General features: G+C 38.8%; 1 protein-coding gene across 1 annotated transcript in view; it reads left to right on the forward strand.

The window, feature by feature from the left end:
• Positions 1-19924, forward strand: part of ACSS3 (acyl-CoA synthetase short chain family member 3) — a 156685-nt gene that overhangs the window by 23463 nt on the left and 113298 nt on the right. Inside the window, exon 2 of the mRNA XM_047868607.1 lies at positions 11162-11306. Coding sequence (XP_047724563.1) covers positions 11162-11306 — 145 coding nt within the window. The remainder of the gene's footprint in view (positions 1-11161; positions 11307-19924) is intronic.

A 19924-nucleotide genomic window follows, 5' to 3' on the forward strand; every position in this document is an offset into this window, starting at 1 on the left:
ATTTTAGTCTTTAGTTCTTCTAAAGAAGAAGTCAAATTCAAACAAGCTTCCCTCCAAAGAACTGAGTCAAAGTTTTTATTCTGGTAGTAAACTAGCAGGGTTAATGAGGAAAAGGCAAGGGAAAATAGAAAATTATGCATAAGAAGAAGCCTTGAAAGAATTTCAAGAGCTTTCTTCTTTTTTTAAATGTTTATTTGTTTTTGAGAGAGAGAGAGAGAGAGAGAGAGAATGAGTGGGGGAGAGGGCAGAGAGAGAGAGAATTCCAAACAGACTCTGTGCTGTCATTGTAGAGCTCAGTGCAGGACTTGATCCCACGACCCTGGGATCATGGCCTGAGCCAAAATCAAGAGTCTGATACTTAACCAACTGAGCCACCCAGGTGCCCCAAGAGCTTTCTTCTTTTTTTTCTTTTTAATTTTTTTTTCAACATTTATTTATTTTTGGGACAGAGAGAGACAGAGCATGAACGGGGGAGGGGCAGAGAGAGAGGGAGACACAGAATTGGAAACAGGCTCCAGGCTCTGAACCATCAGCCCAGAGCCCGTCGCGGGGCTCGAACTCACGGACCGCGAGATCGTGACCTGGCTGAAGTCGGACGCTTAACCGACTGCGCCACCCAGGCGCCCCCCAAGAGCTTTCTTCTTAAAGGAGCTCCTTCTGAAGCCTTTCAGCTCCACCTCTCTGAGCTCAGACACAGATGATGGTGCACCTTGACTTCTTTTCAGGGACATCTAACAATTCTATAGTGACTACATAATTATACCAGCTGTGATTACACTCATTTCTTTTGCCCTGGAATGTATCCCTCTGCCTCTAAAATTGTAAACTATGACAATTTTAAAGTTTGTGTGAGTTTGCCAAAATAGATGGGTCTGGGGACTTTTCTCTCAGTCGGAATAGACTAGGCTGTGCTGTAGGAGTAAACAGCTTTCAAATATCCCTGGTTTAAAATAGCCCAGGTGTATCTCACTCATGTAAATGTATCTTTGATTACGCAGCAAATTTGTTTCATATCATCCGTGTTCACACAAGAATACAGGTTGGGGACACCTGGGTGGCTCAGTCAGTTGAGCATCTGGCTCTTGATTTCAGCCCAGGACATGATCTCATGGTTCGTGAGTTCAAACCCTAAATTGGGCTGTGTGCTGACAGCCCAATGGCTGTCAGCCATTGGCTATCAGGCTGGATGGCTTGGGATTCCCTCTTTCTCTCCCTCTGTGCCCCTCCCTCTCTCTCCCTCTCTTTCTCTCTCTCTCTCTCAAAATAAATACATAAACTTAAAAAAATACAGGTCGACAGTGCTGTCACCATTTGGAATGTCACTGGTCCTTGTGACACAGAGAAGGAAATGTGGAAAACACACACTGAATCTTAAAGACTTCTTGCATTATTTCTGTAGCCACGTCATGGGCCACAGCAAACTTCGTGGCCGTGCCTCATTTCTAGTGCAGTGTTACAAGCGCCTGGAATGAGGGCAACCAAAATGACAGTGGGCAGCAAGCAAGATTGATGAACACAGATTTATAGTAGATCTGTCTATGTGATTTGAAGGTTCTGTCTAGCCATTCTTAGTATTTCTATATATCTGCTTGAGGTTGATTCTGGTGAGAAAAATAAATAAAAAGGAAAAGCAAAAATTTGATGGCCCGTTTTAGTTTTTTAAAACTGAGTTTAGATGTTGTCATAAGTATAAGAAATACTCCTTTTTACCAGAAGAAAATTGAAAAGAGATGTTCTAATTAATTAATTAATTAAATTTTTTTTTTTCATTAGTGGCAGTTATAATGATATAGAGTTGATGATTCGGTCAATCCAAGAGCCAAGCAATCTTCTATTAAAATTTGTATTTTTATTAAAATATATTTAATACATAAAAGAATATTGGTAAAAATCAAATCACACAGAAGTATTTATTACAGAAAAATATAGACTATTCTTTTCTGTTTTGCACCTCAATTTTTCTTTTACCCAACTTTACTTCTCTTGTACATTTAGATCTTGTACATCTTTCTTGTGCTTTTATTTTTTATTTTTTAAAAAATTTTTTATGTTTATTTTTGAGAGAGAGACAGACAGACAGCGAGTGGGGGAGGGGCTGAGAGAGAGAGGGAGACACAGAACTCCAAGCAGGCTCCAGGCTCTGAGCTCTCAGCACAGAGCCTGATGTGGGGCTTGAGCCCCTGAACCGTGAGCTCATGACCTGAGCTAAAGTCGGATGCTTAATCAACTGAGTCATCCAGGCGCCCCACCTTCTTGTGCTTTTCTACAAGCACAGAGATAAACATACAGGCAACTTGCTTTGGCTAAGGTAACACTACTGTGTATTGTATCTTTGTATCAATCCAATGGGGAGAAATGGAATATTATTATTGTTTTAATGTTCATTTTCCTGATTGTCAGTGAAGCTGAGCATCATCTTTTTTTGCTTATTGACCATTATCATTTTTTTCCTCTATGGATGGTGTGCTGAGATTCTTTACCTACTGGGTTTTTAATTTTTTCTGTATTGATTTTTAGGTACACTTTAGATATTGTTGAAGTTAAAAATATGCCTTTCCCCTTGTTATTTACGTTGGCAATATGCCTTTCCTGCATCTCAGCTTTATGCTGTCCTCTTTTTCATATATATGTTCATACACACCTACATGAACACCTACACACACACACACACACACACACACACACACACACGCACACACTCATCTGAGTGGCCAGGTTCAGGTAGCTAAGTGGAGTACATCTCAGAATCCAGGTAAGGATCTTAGTTCATGTGTCAGTAAATGTAGATTTTGGTTACTTAAATCCTTCTTACTGTGATTGAGAGAAAAGAGGGGATTTCCAGGTGGCAATGGTATGTGCGGTTCCTAGGCCTCCTGGAAATTATATAGAACCTTGTTCTTGTCCTACTCCTAGATCATTCATGCAGAAACTTGTTTCAGAAAGTTAGCCTCTGGGCTGGTGAAAGTTTGTGCGACATGTATGTAGGTGTGGCTTATGTGTTAATAATACATCCAAACATTTATGGCCTGTTTTTTATTCCTTGTTGCCTCTGATCTTGGAAATAGTTCAGAGTTCTATTGAGAGCCTTTTAACGAGCCTTTTAATTACCTGCTTGGGGTTTATAGTTTCCCCATAAATGTATTCTATAGTATGGTTACATAATTTTTCTACACATTATTTTCTTTCTTTAATCTAACTAATAGTATCTAAGATGTCATGGAAATCTTTCCATGTCAGGAGTACACCCGCATCCGCCCTGTTTGGCATGACTTCTGGGTTTAGCAGTCATTCTGCTTCTGTTTGCTTCATGTAGTCCCCAAATTTGCCACTGCTGTGATCTCGTGGTCACTCCATTTCTAGTGGTTCCACTGCTGCTATCAATTTCATTTCAGTTTTATATTTTTTTCTGTTTTTCGAGTGAGCTGTGGGGTGCATTCAGATTTCTTTCAATTTTCTGCAGAAGGAATTCAGGGCAGAGATGGGGTAGAATAGAATATGAGGTTTTTTTCCTTTCTTTCTTCAACAGAACTTAAAGCTGACTGAGTTTAAAGAGAGAACTATTCACAAGACTCTACTGACAGAACATTCCAGTAGTTATAGCTAGAAACTACATAGCCTTGACAGAGACTCTGATATATATATATATATATATATATATATATATATATGAGTATGTATGCATAATACATATGGGAAGAATGAAACATCATAAAAAAATGAGGACAGTAAGCATTAGTCAAACATTGATGCTTGTAAAATTGACTAAGGATAAATAAATATAATTGTACTATCATTTAATATATATATATGTATATATATACATATATATATATCAACACACACACACACACAGACGTCATGTGATACATCTATGTGTAGATGTCTCTTATGTGATTTGAAGGTTCTTTGTAGCCAGAACTTTTGAATATGTGTGTATACACACACACACGTATATTATGTACATGTGCATAATATGTATACATGCACAGTTGTCCTACAATACATATGTATAATATATTCTGTATAACATGTATTACCTACAAGTTTTATACATGTATGAATATTTATTGGCTCATATCAAAGATCAATATAAAAACTGAAACCAGAAGAGAGTAGTATGAAGTTTCTTAGACAAAGAAATTGTAAAGGAAAATGATGAGTATTTGACTATATGCAAATTTCAGATAGTTTTAAAATGTTTATTTATTTTGAGAGAGATGGAGGGAGGGAGGGGTAGAGAGAGAGAGAGAGAGAGTGAGAGAATTCCAAGCAGACCCTGCACTGTCAACGCAGAATCTGACATGGGGTTTGATGGCATGAACCATGAGATCATGTCCTGAGCAAAAATCAGCAGTAGGACGCTTCACCAACTGACCCACCCAGGCACCCTAACAAATTTAAAATATTTTTATATCAGGAAATGGCATGAATTAAAATTAGTGAATAAATTGAGAAAATAATTTGTAATAGTGTCAGACTTAAGTCTAATGTTCTATATAAAGTGCTTTTAAAACTTGGTAAGACATTATACTTAATACCAGTAACCAGAGAAACTAAAATTGAAACTATTTTTCAATTCTCAAATTGAAGAAGATTGAGAATAATCTGTATTTGGAGGAGTGTGATAAAATGGAATTTCAGGTAATGCTGATTGTAATATAAATTGATTCAATATTTCCAGAAGGAATTTAATTATTTGATGTATGTGTTTGATTGTAGGAATGACATTTGCCTGCAAATGTAATAAAAAAACAATGTAACCAATATTTCTCTGTAAGAAACATCATTTCAGGATCATTTAAAATAATGACAATATTATGAAAGGCAATTTGCAACAATACAGAGTTAACTTTATTATTGAATAGCCATTGAATGTAATATGATGCCGTCATTAAATGTGTTGTTGTTGTTTTTTTTTAATTTTCAGGCTCTTGGGAAAAGCTCATAATGCAATCTTAAACATAGAGGCAAACTATTTACATATATAAAAAATAAGAGAAAATACTCTAAAGTTATTTTCTCAGTTGTCTAGAGGGGGGCATCAGTTATTTTAATAATCTGGGGAGACAAACCCTTTGGAACCTACTCATGAATTTACAAGGGACAATGAGGAGCTATCACATAGAAGGCTTTCAGTTGACCTTTACTAAAATGATTTGAGTTAAAATGAAATAAGAATCTTGTCATAGTGGAATAATCAAATCTTTGAGCCGGAAGGCCCCTTGCAGGTCACTTGGTCCAGTCAACCACACTAAACCAATCTTTAATTGAGCCAGTTTATAGTGGTATATGCACTAACTCTTACCACCTCTGGAGCCATGCCAATTTGTCATCTCCTGTGGCAGTTCTTGTTTAACACTGTTGGCAGGCCCTTCCCTCTGAATTTCCTTTCTGCCCTCCTAAAGGGAGCCCTTAAAATTTTCAAAACTTCTGTAAGGGTATCCTTCAAAAAGAAACCCTAGGGTATAGTAACCTGTATACTAAACTTGTACATATTTCCCCTGCTCTTAGCCAGTGTCATGGAAGCCTAGTGGGATCCTGAACTTTTACCCTAGTCTGGCAGTAATGAGATACCCCTCATGCCCACCAGTGTCAAAAGAGGCCATTAGGGGAACAGGGACTAACACACCTGTACCTGGGAGTAATGAGACGTCCCTCTCCTCCATTGACACAGTGTTAGAGGAGGTCTGGAATTTAAATAGAATCTTTAAATAAGCTCCACAGTCTCAGTAAGATGCCCACGATGTCCAGGATACAACCCTAAATCACTCGCCGAAACTGAGATGACACAGAGATTGGAACACTCTGATAAGGACTTTAAAGCAGCCATCATGAAAATGCTTCAACAAATAATTATAAACATACACAAAATATATTTTTTAAAAGCCTCAATAGGGGCGCCTGGGTGGCTCAGTCGGTTGAGCGTCCGACTTCGGCTCGGGTCATGATCTCGCGGTCCGTGGGTTCGAGCCCCGCGTCGGGCTCTGTGCTGACAGCTCAGAGCCTGGAGCCTGTTTCGGATTCTGTGTCTCCCTCTTTCTCTGACCCTCCCCTGTTCATGCTCTCTCTCTCTCTGTCTCAAAAATAAATAAAATGTTAAAAAAAAAAGCCTCAATAAAAGAAATAGAAAGCTTCAGCAAAGAAATTAAAGATACAAAAAAGAACCAAGTGGAAATTTTAGAGCTGAAAAATACATTTACCAAAATAAAAATTCTCTGAATTGGCTCAATAGCAGAATGGAGACCACAGAGGAAAGAATCTGTGAACTTGATGATAGTAAATAAATAATTGATAAATGAGTGAATTAATATGATGTGAATAATGATACACGTCTAGATGCCTAAAGATTTGGGTTACAAGTGTGGCATTCTTGAATTTCTTGCCAAATGTCCTGGGAATTATTCTTTTTAAGTCTCTGTTCTCTCAACTTTAAAATGAGTTAGTAAAAACTACCCTGGCTACTCTAGCTGGATTCTAAATCCAATGTTTCTTGAACACCTACTAATATTTTTATTCATTGATTTATCAAATATATACTGCATCCAAATACAGAAGAGCTTCTATAGTAGATCCTAGTGATGAAGTTTTGGGGTGATGGTGGGGTGATCTGGAGCCAACAGCCAAGAAAGAATTCTTGAAGAAGTCTTTGATGCAAAAGGTGATGTTATTAAAGCATGGGGATAGGACACTTGGGCAGAAGAGCAGCTCTCTACCCTCAGGTTGGGAGACGGGGGGTCAGGGATAGAGTAAGTCTCTAAGGAATTTTGGAAGCAAGATTTCCAAGACCTTGAGGGGCTAGCTGTTGGTAGCGAAATTCCATTTATTACTGTTTAGTAAAACCTCAGTCATGAGACCCTTCAGATGCATATTGGGGGGCCATAATCTTGGAGTACGATTGCCAGCATATGTCTTGGGGGCAGTTGAGCCAAAGCAAGTAGACTTACAGGATCTTCAAGGTTGGGATAATGTTAAACCAAGATTCTCTTTTGCTCCTAAAAGTGTCATCATCCAGGCAGCTGGGCTTCGAGAGGGAGGTCACTCCGCCAGCTTCAAGGACTTGTCAATGGGCTGTAGGCAGGAAGGGAATTTAATTTTTCATTTGCCTTAGTTTCCCACATTCCCATGGCAAGCATTTAAAACCCCTTTCCTTTGTTCTTGAGTATAGCCAGGAGTGTCTGAGGAATATCACACATTCCACTTGGTGGGGAGGTTGCTGTTAGCCTGTGTTTTGCCCTCAGCTTGCCCCACACTCCGACATCACTAGGACTATAAGGAGAATAAGGCATTTTCTCTGCTGTAAGGTAGATTACAGTATAATGAGGGAAATATATCAGTAGGTAGACCAATTGTTAATACAATGTGATAAGTACTGTGGTAGAGATGTGTGCATAGGGCTTTGGAACTGCTTGGGGGAGGTAAAGGTGGAGTAAAGGTAAAGGTGGAGAACAGTCACAGAAAGAATCTGCAGCTGAGCGGATTCAGGAAATACAGATTTTATAATTCATTAGAGCTGGAGTGTGGGAAGTTGGATGAGGAGAAATAAAGCTGAGATGAATGGTCTTTGCATGCCATCTAAAGATACATAGTTTTTATTCTGAACTTCATGCAACAGTAGTAAATGACTTTGAGCACCAAATGGTATGAGAACATTTATGAGGAAAAACATTCTTTAAAAACTTTTTTTTTAATTTGAGTATTGTTGACACACAATTTATATTAGTTTCAGGTGTACGGCATAGTGATTCAATTTATACGTTATACTATGCTCACTCACTACATGTGGAACTACCTTCTGTCGTTGTAAAATGCTATTGTATCATTACCTACATTGCCTAGGCTGCGCTTTTCATCTTTGTGACTTCGTTACATAACTGGAAGCCTGTATCTCCCACTCCCTTTCACACATCCCCCACCTCCTTCCCTCTGGCAACCATCAGTTTGTTCTCTATATTTATAGGTCTGATTCTCCTTTTTGTTTGTTTATTTATTCATTTGTTTTGCCTTTTAGATTCTGCATTTGAGTGAAATCATGAAATTTGTCTTTCTCAGTTTGACTTATTGAGGAAAAACATTCTAATAGCATAGAGAGATGACTTGAGAGGATAGGGTAAGGCCTGGGGCAGGAGGATTAATTAGGAGGCAGTAATTCTAACCCAGGTTGTGAATGAGAGAACTGAATATTTACAGAGACTAATGTAATGTTACATGTACCCAACTGAATGTAGAGAATGAGGGGTCAAATCTGACTGTGGGGTTTCTAATTCAGGTCCTTGGGTGCAAGGTGGTTCCTTGAAATATGGAAAACAGAGAAGGGGAAGGTTTGCATTTGGCATGGGGCTATGGGTTGAGATAGGGCAAAAATGACTACTGTTTTGGACATGTTATTCTTTCCAAATAGATGTTGTTGGAGAGGAAATCCTGTATCCTTCATCGTTCTTTTGGCTGATCTATTAATTAAATTGACGTAAAGTGAAATTAATAGGAGAAAAATTAATTTTGGATGTATGGGAGTCTCACACAGACATGAGAGGTTTGAAGAGAGACCGTTGAGGTTTATATGCTATCCTGAGCTAAGGAGAAGGGGGTAGGGGCCTAGAGCTTCAAAGGGAAGGAAGACAGTTCACAGGAAGATGGGAGGAGCAAGCGTTTGGTAAACAAACGTTTGCCATGCCATGCAAAGGCCACGGGATACAGAGAGGAATTGAACAAATAGGCCCTGCCAAGTACTCTCCACTCCCCACTCCACCCCTACCATGCCCAGCCCATACTCTTTGTACTTATCTTCAGTGATAAGCCTTTCCTTGGACTAGGCCCTCTATCTAAATTCTTAGCATCAATAAAGAGGGGAGGTTAAAAAGTCTTCCTGAGTCTTGGTACTTGATTGTCTTCTACCCAAAATAACCTACATTCCAAAGTAGCATGTTTTGGGGAGGTTCATTCTGGACTCCCTTCAATGTCCAGCAGACTGTTGGCTATAAGAGTATGGAGCTCAGAAAGGAGGCCAGGGCTGGAGCTGAGGATGGAAGTTAAAGCCATATGAGTATTAAGATCGCCCAGGGAGGGTATGCAGAGTGAGCCAAGGGATGGATATGGAACCTTGGGGATCACTGTCAAAGATCTGGCAGAGGAAGCAGACTCCGTGAAAGATATTGAGAAGGAAGAAGAGGTAGGAGAATAGTCAGCAAATGATAAAGTGAATCCTTCATCAATCTTTGGTATTGAGAGGGCCTCTTTATTGTGCAATGTCATGAGTGTAATTAACTGTTGAGCACAGAGTGGTAGAGTAGAAGTTGTAGATAAAGAGAAGGACAATAATAACAACATCAAGAAGTATTCCAGCAAGCCAATAGTCCATGTGTCTGAAACGTGTTCTTTTCAGAAACAAAAACAAAAACAATACAAATAAATATTCTTGTGGGAAAATTCCATAGAACATCTTTTCTTCTTTCTGATACAAAACATTGAGCAAACTATCTTTTTTCTTGGCATGTTAGCTAATTAAAGCCACAATTATGCTGCATGTCAAATCATCATACCAAATGTCCAAATCATAACATATTCGGCAGTTATTTCCATGTATCTCTAGGTTGTCATGGGGTCAGATGACTGGAAACGTTGCTCCTAGACATGTATCCGACTGGGCTACACTTCCTGCTTCTTGGGCTCTCCTCCACCTGCAAATATTTGCTTTGGATACTAGGCCGAGGAGGCAGCAGTCACAGACACCCGGAGGCTCTTCTGGAGAAAGTAGAGGTGAAGGAGGCTCTTCTGGAGAAAGTAGAGGTGAAGGAGGCTCTTCTGGAGAAAGTAGAGGTGAAGGAGGCTCTTCTGGAGAAAGTAGAGGTGAAGGAGAGCAGGCACAGGTGCCTTCACACCTCTGCTTGACTTATGTCAACTCTTTGGCCAAAGCACAGTCACCTGCATGAGCCCCAAACAAGGGAAGTATTCTCCACTCGTGGAGGTGGGGCAAGGGGAAGAGACGGTATTTTTGAACAAACATTGAATCTTTCACACTTGGTGATTCAGAATCTTTACATTAACTGCTCCTTGTGCTATGCTGTCAGGTAGTCATATTCGGGTTATTGACGTATATAGGGTCATTTGACCCTGAGTAAGTGATCCCTCCTCCTGTTGCGTTCTCTATGTGTTATTTCTTAATGCTGCCACTGTATCTATAGCTGCTTTTAATTCACTGCCTCATTTCACATAGGGCTTTTTGGGTGAAGACCTGAAGGTGATGTTCTGCTGACAGGACTTTTTCTTCTTGCTTCAATGTTTTTTTTTTCCTGTTATTTTGCATTGTTATGATATTTGCTAGCCTGATGTTGGGACAAATAGACCATTACTGTCCTTGTATGCTTTGGTTTAATCCCCTCCTCCTAGAGAAGGGGCAAATGCAAAACTTTTTCTTTTGGAAAAAAAATGAGCTATATTTTTCAAAACATTATCTCCATCCATCTACATGATGTCTGTGTTTTCAGAGGAAGGCATTGATAAATTGGGAGATGAAAAGTACGAAATTGCAAAAGTTTTTGAAAAAATTAATTAAAATGTTATATTCATGTCCATACTTTATTCAAATTATGGAGCATTTCAAACATGCAGAATAGAGCTTATCCATTTGGGCAATTGGAGGCATCCCACTTAATGGAAACAAATATGTGTGTGTGTGTGTGTGTGTGTGTGTGTGTGTGTGTGTGTGTGTGTGTAGCTCTTTTAAAGGAGAATTGAATTCTCCAGTAAGCTGGTCTGTTTACAGCAGTTACCCAAACTCAGTCATACATCTGCCATTTGTTCTCTCAGCCTAATGCTTCCGTGGGCTGCGCTGTACTTACATACAATTCATTTCATCCATTTCACGTAGATTATTTTGGTGTCTATACTGTCGTTCCATCCTAAGCAATAAAATCTACAAAGCTGTCACCTTGAAGTGTGAGGTATATTTTTTTTCTAGTGCACATAAAAGCAAACACATATGAAAACAAAGATGTCACTTCTGTACCGTCTTAAATGTCTACTTTCTAGATATTACCTGGCATTGCATGTGTGCCACGGGAAGCACTAATTTAAGGGCAGCGCTGCCAAACTAGAAATATACAACCTAGTTAAGCAACAATATATTTTGGAAAGAATTATTAACCTTTACCTTCCAATTTTTCAGGTTTGTGGAAGGAATGCTTAACATTTGTTACAATGCCGTTGATCGTCATATTGAAAATGGTCAAGGAGATAAGATTGCTATCATCTATGACAGTCCTGTTACTGATACTAAAGCAACTATTACCTACAAAGAAGTTCTGGAGCAGGTAATATCATACACTTTCTGTATATGCTGTTTGGAAATGCTATCGAAATTCCTTAAAACGCATTCATATTGTTCAAACTTTAATTCACTTAATTCACTGACATGTGTTACTTTGCTTTTCTTTTGATGCACATTGGAAAAAATAGAGGTATGTTAACTAATTGAGTTTTTATCCCTTATATTTATATGTTATGGTACTGGAGAATACTCATTTTACAGGGAGAGGTGAGCAAGACTCTAAGAATATGTTCAAATCCTCTCCTGGCCTCTGCTTCCACCCATGTTGCCATCCTGTCAGCCTGGCTCCTCTCAGCTCTTGTACCAGTTCAGCAGCCTCTCCCAACCTCCCGATGACCAGCCTCCTCTCACGTTAGATCACCACCTAGTGTGACACCAGAGTTTTCTCCCTAAGGAACAACTAGTTAAAAATGTTTTCCTTAAAAATTACTGTTACTTAGGGGTGCCTGGGTGGCTCAGTCTGTTAAGCGTCCAACTCTTGATTTCAGCTCAAGTCATGATCTCAAGGTTGGTGGGATCGAGTCCCGTGTTGGGCTCCGTGCTGACATAGTGGAGCCTGCTTGTGATTCTCTCTCTCCCTCTGTCTCTCTCTCAAAATAAGTAAATAAACATTTAAAAAAATTACTACTACTTAGTATAATCTAGACTCCTGTGATGTAGAAGACATTTGGAATCTGATCACAGCATTTCTGCAAGCTTTATTTCCAGATATTCTTTGCCATAAACACAATTCTTCTTCACCCTGGGGATCCTGTCTTGCCCTTAGGCACTCCTGACCCTTTACAGGTCTTTTTACATACTGTGCCTTTCCCTTATTTGTTCCTTTTTGTTGTTCTTTTCTATCTATTTAGTTCTTGGGTGAATTATAATACTGACAGATGAATTATGAGACTCACTCTTTCTTTCTTTCTTTCTTTCTTTCTTTCTTTCTTTCTTTCTTTCTTTCTTTCTTTCTTTTTTGAGAGAGAGAGAGAGAGAGAGAGCACACATGCACAAGCAGTGGAGGGGCAGAGAGAGAGAGAGAGGGAGACACAGAATATGAAACAGGCTCCAGACTCCGAGCTGTCAGCATAGAGCCCGACATAGGGCTCGAACTCAGGAACCCTGAGATCATGACCTAAGCCAAAGTCGGTCGCTCAACCAACTAAGCTACCCAGGTACCCCATGAGATTTTCTTTGAACATTAGGGTGGAAATGAGGTTTCACAAGTAATTATAAAAGGATTTGGGTATTGTGGACTATGTAACACGTATTCTGTGGGACATTTACTTATATTGATTTAAAGGGAGATAATAGTACAGGGCAGGGCTTCTCAACCTTGACACTGTTGACATTTTTAAAGCAGAGAATTCTTTGCTGTGGGGTGCTGGTATGTACATTGTATGATGTTTAGCAGCATTCCTGGTCTTTAACCATTAGATGCCAGTAGCACCCCTCCAGCAGTTGTGATGACCAAAATGTCTCCAAACCTTGCTAAATGTCCCCTGGGTGGCAAAATGGTTACTAGTTGAGAACTACTGATTGGGCAAAGTGTGTCACAGTAGGGTTTGGAAGCATTTGCTTTTAAGTTAGGGCTTGTGGAAACACATTCTCTTCTTTTGCTTTTTAAACCTATTTGGTGTTTGTGCTGGATTTTTAGAAAATCTGGTCAACTTTCCTTGACTCTCTGAAATTATACCCTTTTATGTTAGCAATATTCTTGTTTATTTTTCTAAGAGATTTCAAAAAAGGCAACTGGGACAATCCAATGTCTCAATCCTGAGTTGTTGCAAACAATTAAGAGAAAATTTAAACTAGTTTTGCTCAAGCTGGGTCTCAGCCTGGTTGTATCAACAAATGCCAGCTTCAGCTGAAGTAAATATAAGAGGAATTCATGAAAAGGGAAGACTGAAGAGCTGGATTCAGAAAAAAGTAGCCCCAAGAGAGAAGGGGCAGCGGTAAAAATTCAAGGAGAACCTACAAATTGGTAACTAGACTTGCTGACTTGAATTAATCTCCTAGATTGACATATTAGGAACACCTACGTGGCCAATTTTAGGTTACATGCCTAAAGCACCAGGCAGTGGAGAAAGAGATGTCTTTTCCTCTTTTGATTTCATAGTAGGAATTCCAAGATAATAAGAGGGAAGTTCAAATGCTGGACAGCCCAACACAGAACAAAACAAAATACTGCCACAAAGATACTGTTGGATACTTTGTATTGGTCTGTAAGTGGGAACTCTATTTTCAGAATGAATTAAACAGAGACAGCTCACACTGAGCCTGGAGAAAGAACTCCATTAGCAAATGACCCTGTTACTCATCTGAAGCCATGTTTTATTCGAAGAGATAATGAAATTTCCCGATAACCTGGTATACTCTGTGTTTTATTGTAGGTTTACGTTTTGAGCTTTTAGATGAGGTTTTGTCTATGATTAAAATCTTATTCCTGTGATTTGGGCATATTGTCACAGTTTCATTTTATTAATTTAAGGCCTAAGACACTGGTGAATCTTAATTAGTATACAGATTAGGAAGCTTATTTGTATATTACACAGTATTATCTATGCCAATATTGAATTTGATTCATAACCAAACATCAGAGTCAAAAGGAAAGCTTTAGGAGAACCTGGGCCACCTAAGACTTTAGTCGGCTAAACATCTAACTTCAGCTCCGGTCATGATCTCACAGTATGTGAGTTCTAGCCCCATGTTGGGCTCTGTGCTGACAGCTCAGAGCCTGGAGCCTGCTTTGGATTCTGTGTCTCCTGCTCTCTCTGCATTTCCCCGCTTGCACACTCTCTTTCTCTCAGAAATAAATAAAAACATTAAAAAAACTAAAGAAAAACTAAGAGAAAGCCTTAGAGAAACATAAAATAAGAAGAGTTAAGTAATTTGTTCATTTTCTATTTTTTTTTTTTGGTCAATTGTATGAGTGTATATGATAAATACACATTTTGCTTAGAGGCATTTCTGCTAACCCATCTTGATTTTCTAACATGGAGTCTGGACTCTTAGACCCTTTTGAGGTTTGTACTGGTTCATTGGTTTCAGTTTAGCCTGACATCAAAGTACTTAAAAGGCCTGTTTCTCTCACCTGCTGACAGCTTCTGATTCCCCAGGCTTTTCTTCTCTAAAGTACTAAAGGAAGAAGTGTTAGGAAAGAGGGAGGCATTGTGCTTGACTTTGATTACCTGCTCCTGGTTCCCTGTGGCCTTTATTTTATTAAGTAGAGAAGACAGAGGAAGAAAGATTTAATGGTAATGCCATTGAGAACAAACAAAGAGAAGTGGCTTTGTACTTGAACTTGTTTTAACCTCCCCCATCTCATTTCTACTGGGAGTTTCTGGCCATGTAAAACTTGATTAAGTTAGTTAGCATTTCTTATTTAATTAGCGGACGGACAAATGTTAGACTAAATTGTTTCAGTGACATAAAAGATCTGAATGATTCAGAAGTAGAGCTTTTCCGAAACTTTCATTTTTTATGTAGATCTGATAGTTCATACAACCCTTTATTAAGATTTTTGTATAGTGATTTGAACCTTGTTCAAGATCCATTCTTTATTCATTCAACAAGTATTGACTTTGTATGCCAAACCCTGTTAGGAACAAGGGATACAAGCTAAATTCACCATTCCATAACTTTAAGGAGCTAAGAAACCCGTATAAACACGATCAAGGTGATGTTCGAGGGTAGTAGTATATTCTGTGGAAACACATGGGAAAACATGCAGTTCAGCCAACCGTTAATATGGCATAGAAAGACTTTCTGGAAGAATCAGTGCCTAAAATTGCCAAACCACCAAAAGTGGGAAGGGAAGTGGTGGACAGGAGAGTCCTGCAGACAGAGGAAATAGCACCTCCAGAGATCTTCAGGGCAGGGAGATCCTAGCACCTCCGCAGTGGCTTTGGCAGAAAGCACAAGTGGTTGGGGGATGGGACTCCCATGAGCCAGACTCTCCAGAACTCTGAGTGTGGCACTACAGATTTGTTCTTAATTCTGAGAGCATGGAAAGAAAAAAAGCAAAAGCCGCTCCCCGCTGTGACCTGTGCTTCTGCATGATTGCCTCCGGTGACCTACTCCCCAGCCCCACTGCATCCCACACCGCAGCCCCCTGCCTCATGCAGCCAACTGTCAGCTTGCTCCACTCCCAACTTAGAGGCTTTGTACTTACCTACCTTCTGCTGGAAATAGTTTTCTTCCAGATATCTTATGGTTCATAGGACCTGGGTATTACTTTCTCAATGAGATTTTCCCTGGCCGTATTGAACACAAATGTTCCCATGTGCACATCACTTCGGATCTTCCTTTTCCACTTTCTTTTTAACTTTGCCACTTATTACTCAGTACCTTTGTTTATATTTTACTTGTCTATCTTCTTTAGTGCTGGGTCCTCTTCTAGAATGTACTTTCCATCAGGGAAGGAAGGGGAAGGGGTTTTTGTTCTGTTCACCGAATAGTGCCTGGTACATAGCAAACATGTTCAATGATGAAGGAATGAATGAAACTGTATTTGAAATTTTTAAATGACTCTAACTTCCTTTATTGTGGGAACTTCTTATCTTTGAATTGGGTCAGTAATATAACTTGAACTTCTTTCTAGGCAAATTCTGACCTCTTACTATCTCTGAAGAATTGTAGCCTATTTACATTTGGCTTGGAAGTTCAAGATGAATATTTCCTCTTTGAATTTTCCACACTTACACCCAGGTCTGCATTCCAGGAGAAATGTATATGCTTATTGTGTCCTTCTCTTGGTAGCTCCTTTCTTCTCTTTACAAAGTTTTTAAATGTTTATTTACATTTGAAAGAGAGAGAGAGAGAGAGAGACCATGCACGAGTGGGGGAGGGGCAGAGGGAGAGGGAGACACAGAATCCGAAGCAGGCTCCAGGCTCCGAGCTGTCAGCACAGAGCCTGATGTGGGGCTCGAACTCACAAACCGTGAGATCATGACCTGAGCTGAAGTCGGATGCTTAACTGACTGCACCACCCAGGCGTCCCTAGCTCTTTTCAAGTTAGTGGTTATATTAAACCTCAGCAAAGTAAAGGGGTGTGTATGAGAGTTTTTGTTTGTATTTGGCTGTATATGTTATATACCGTATTCATCATTTTAAGAAATTCCTACTTTAATTTTTTTGAGTTTGTTTTCTCTATCTCTAACTTCATTTCGAATTACCTCTGAGTTTGCTTTATTTTTTTATTTTTATTTTTGGTATTCAAACAATTGTGAATTTTTATTTATTTGCTAAATAAAAATGTGACCACTAGAAATTTTCATGAATATATATATATATATATACAGGGAGAATTGAGGAAGCCCAGAGTGTGCCAAATTTTCTTGATTTAATTCAAACTCAAAGTGTCGATGATCTCCACTGAAGGCAATTGTTTGAAATATGATTACAGTGGTGGTTGTAATTATGAAGTTTGAGTAATTTGGAGGAGAAAATTACTCTGAAATCAAGGGTCATGTCCCACGAGAAGTCCTTTCTCCAGCTCTGCCCTTTAAGGTGCTCTTTTCAAAGTGTGATTTCCAACTTCCGGAAGTATGTCAGGGTATGATAATCTGATATTTCTTTGTCTGTCACATCATCATCATTTTCTTAAGCAAGAACTGGAAATGCAAAAATGCGCCAAACCTGCAGAAATTCAGCCCTGCCAGCACTTGCCTTGTTGTGGGGAAAGAATGCAACAGGGCGCGTGCGCAGTTTTCGTTCTTTAAGCTTCTTAAATAAGCAATAAGAACTTCAGTTGTACTGCAGTCGGCTCTGCTAAAAAGTACGTCTCTGTAAGGTGAATTACCTTTTCCGTGCTTGATGCTGGAATCATCATTCCGTGAATGATGCTGGTTTGAGGTTGAACTTCATTCACAGTGTTTTGTGTAGGTTTTTTCCTCGCATGCCACTTTGTCAACTTTTAATGAAATGTAATATACATTCAGATGAGTACACAGAACCGTGTTGGATTTTTCACAAACAGAACACACCCACATAACCGGATCAGGAGACAGAAGATCTCCACCCCCAGAAGCACGTACCGTGCCTCATGTTAGTCATTTCTCATTCAGCCTTTATGGGATTATCATGCAGACATTGATACACCATCCATGATGACATTTCCTTGCTTTTGAACTTTGTATAAATTGAATAATAGGATGCACTCATTTGTGTCTGGCTTTTTTTACTCAACTTTTTGTTCATGAGATTCTTTCGTGTAATAGTTTTCCAGACTGGTTGTACCCATTTACCATTCCCCCTTGCAGTGTATGAGAATGCTAGTTGTCAATAGTTGGCATTGAGAATCCCAAGTCTTTTTTTTTCCTTTTTTTAATTATTTAACGTTTATCCATTTTTGAGATATATATATATATATATATAGAGAGAGAGAGAGAGAGAGAGAGAGAGAGAGAGAAAGAGAGAGAGAGAGCAGGGGAGGGGGAGAAAGAGGTGGGGAGACACAGAATCCAGAACAGGCTCCAGGCTCTGACCTGTTAGCACAGAGCCTGACGCAGGGCTCACACCCACATACTACGAGATCATGACCTGAGCTGAAGTCAGACACCTAACCAATTGAGCCACCCAGGCGCCCCCCCACCCCCACCCCAAGTCTTTTTTAATCTGGGCCTTTTGGGTGAATGTGTGGTGGTATCACATTGTGCTTTTAATTTGCTTTTCCCTAATGACTGCTGAAACTGAGCTCCTTCACCCGTGCTTATTGGCCATTTGTTTCACTTTTCTGGAGTGCTCATTTGGATCTTTTGCCCATTCATTCTCCTATTGGATTGTTGTTACCTTGTTAGCAAGTTGCAGGGACTTTCTCACAATTTAAAGCGAACATCTTTTCAATATCTGAAAACCTCAAGAAAAAAATGATGAAGATCCTTTAGCGCAAGTGTTGATGAGTTAAGTGCCTTTCAGAATTTAAAGCTAAGAAAATATTCTCCCCTGTTTTAAAAATCGTTAATGATGAAGTCTACACTGTGCTCTTTTGACTGGTCATTCTTTGCAAGGATATTTAGAAGCGAACGCCTTCTGATAGAATACCTTAAAACAGGAAGCGTTATTTCCACTGTTTAAGGCTGTAAATGATCTATTGAACATGATATTATGTTAAATGAATGTTAAAGAGTTCTAGTTATGTTGATTTTTGAGTGGTCTGGTTAAGTGTTATTTTCCCATAAGCCTTAATTTTTGTGAGCTATTTTGGAGGCACCTGGGTGGCTCAGTCGGCTAAGCATCTGACTTCTGCTCAGGTCATGATCTCGTGGTTTGTGAGTTCGAGCCCTGTGTCAGGTTCTGGGCTGACAGCTCAGAGCCTGGAGCCTGCTTCAGATTTTGTGTCTCCCTCTCTTTCTGCCCCTCCCTCACTCACACCCTGTCTTTCTCTCTCTCTCAAAAATAAATAAACATTAAAAAATTTAAAAACAATTGTGAGCTATTTTGTATAATTCAATGTTGTAAAATATGTTTTAGTAGACTCTTGTATTTCATGTGAAGTTGTACATGAGTAGGCACCAACTACTGATTTACATTTTTATCAAAATTGTAGCTAAAAGTTTGTTTTGAATAACTTCTCAACTTAATAAAATTTGTTAGATTAGATTCTAAGAATACTCCATGTAAATAAAATAAATATTATACCAATTTGATAGATAATACAGGAATTAATTAAATGAGAAAACAACATTTTAGTATCTCCTAGCTTCCTTTTTCCATGTTTAGAGTCATGTATTCAAAATACAAATGTCCAAATTAAATTTTTACATCAACCAAAATAACAATGCAGCCATTCCCTTTGAATTTTCTCAGCAGACTTTTTGAGATTGTTTGAAGTGTAACCTCACTTCTTTTCACTTCCCTCTACAACAGAAACTATTTCACCATGATTTGAAGTCCAGAACACTTTATTTGTACCTTTCTCCATGTATGGGTTTATTTTTGCTTTTTACATTACTTATTAGTATATCTACTTATTAGCGTATTTCTTGGCCAAAGTAATACCCCTTGAAGATAGAGTTAATATTTTATTTATGTATTTGTTTTTAGACCAACACAATGTCTAATACAGACCTCATAGCATACTCTCATATTATATAGAAAGAATAGTAACTCATCCATTAAAAAGTAAAGAAAAATGTAATCCTTGTCTGAGAGAAATAATTATTTCCAAAAATATCACTTGTTTCCTCCACATTGTGAGTTTCTTTTTACACTGGGAAATTTTTATTTTTTAATATGGTGAGAAATTTCCTTGTTTTAGTGCATTGCCTGACTGTGAAGGTTTATATCCTGCCTCAGCTAAAACTCTGCTTATAACATTTACCTTACTTGGCTTTCTCGCAAGCCTGAAGAAATTCTGGTTCATGGCTTTTATTCTTACATTTGCTTAACTGATTATTTTTATCATTCATTGATAGATTCTTAATAGATGATTTGTATTATCTTCAGAGTGGCTAAACTCTGACTTTTAGAAAGTCAACTCAACAAAATCAGTAGACTGTTTTGAATTCATTTTTCTGGACTAGAATTATGATGGAGTCAATTTATTTATTAAAACATACTTTTAGGGCACCTGATCTATATGGCACTACTGTGGGCATCATAGACTGCAGTAGTGAA

The sequence above is a fragment of the Prionailurus viverrinus genome, chromosome B4, assembly GCF_022837055.1.
Source record: "Prionailurus viverrinus isolate Anna chromosome B4, UM_Priviv_1.0, whole genome shotgun sequence".
Taxonomy (NCBI): Eukaryota; Metazoa; Chordata; class Mammalia; order Carnivora; family Felidae; genus Prionailurus; species Prionailurus viverrinus.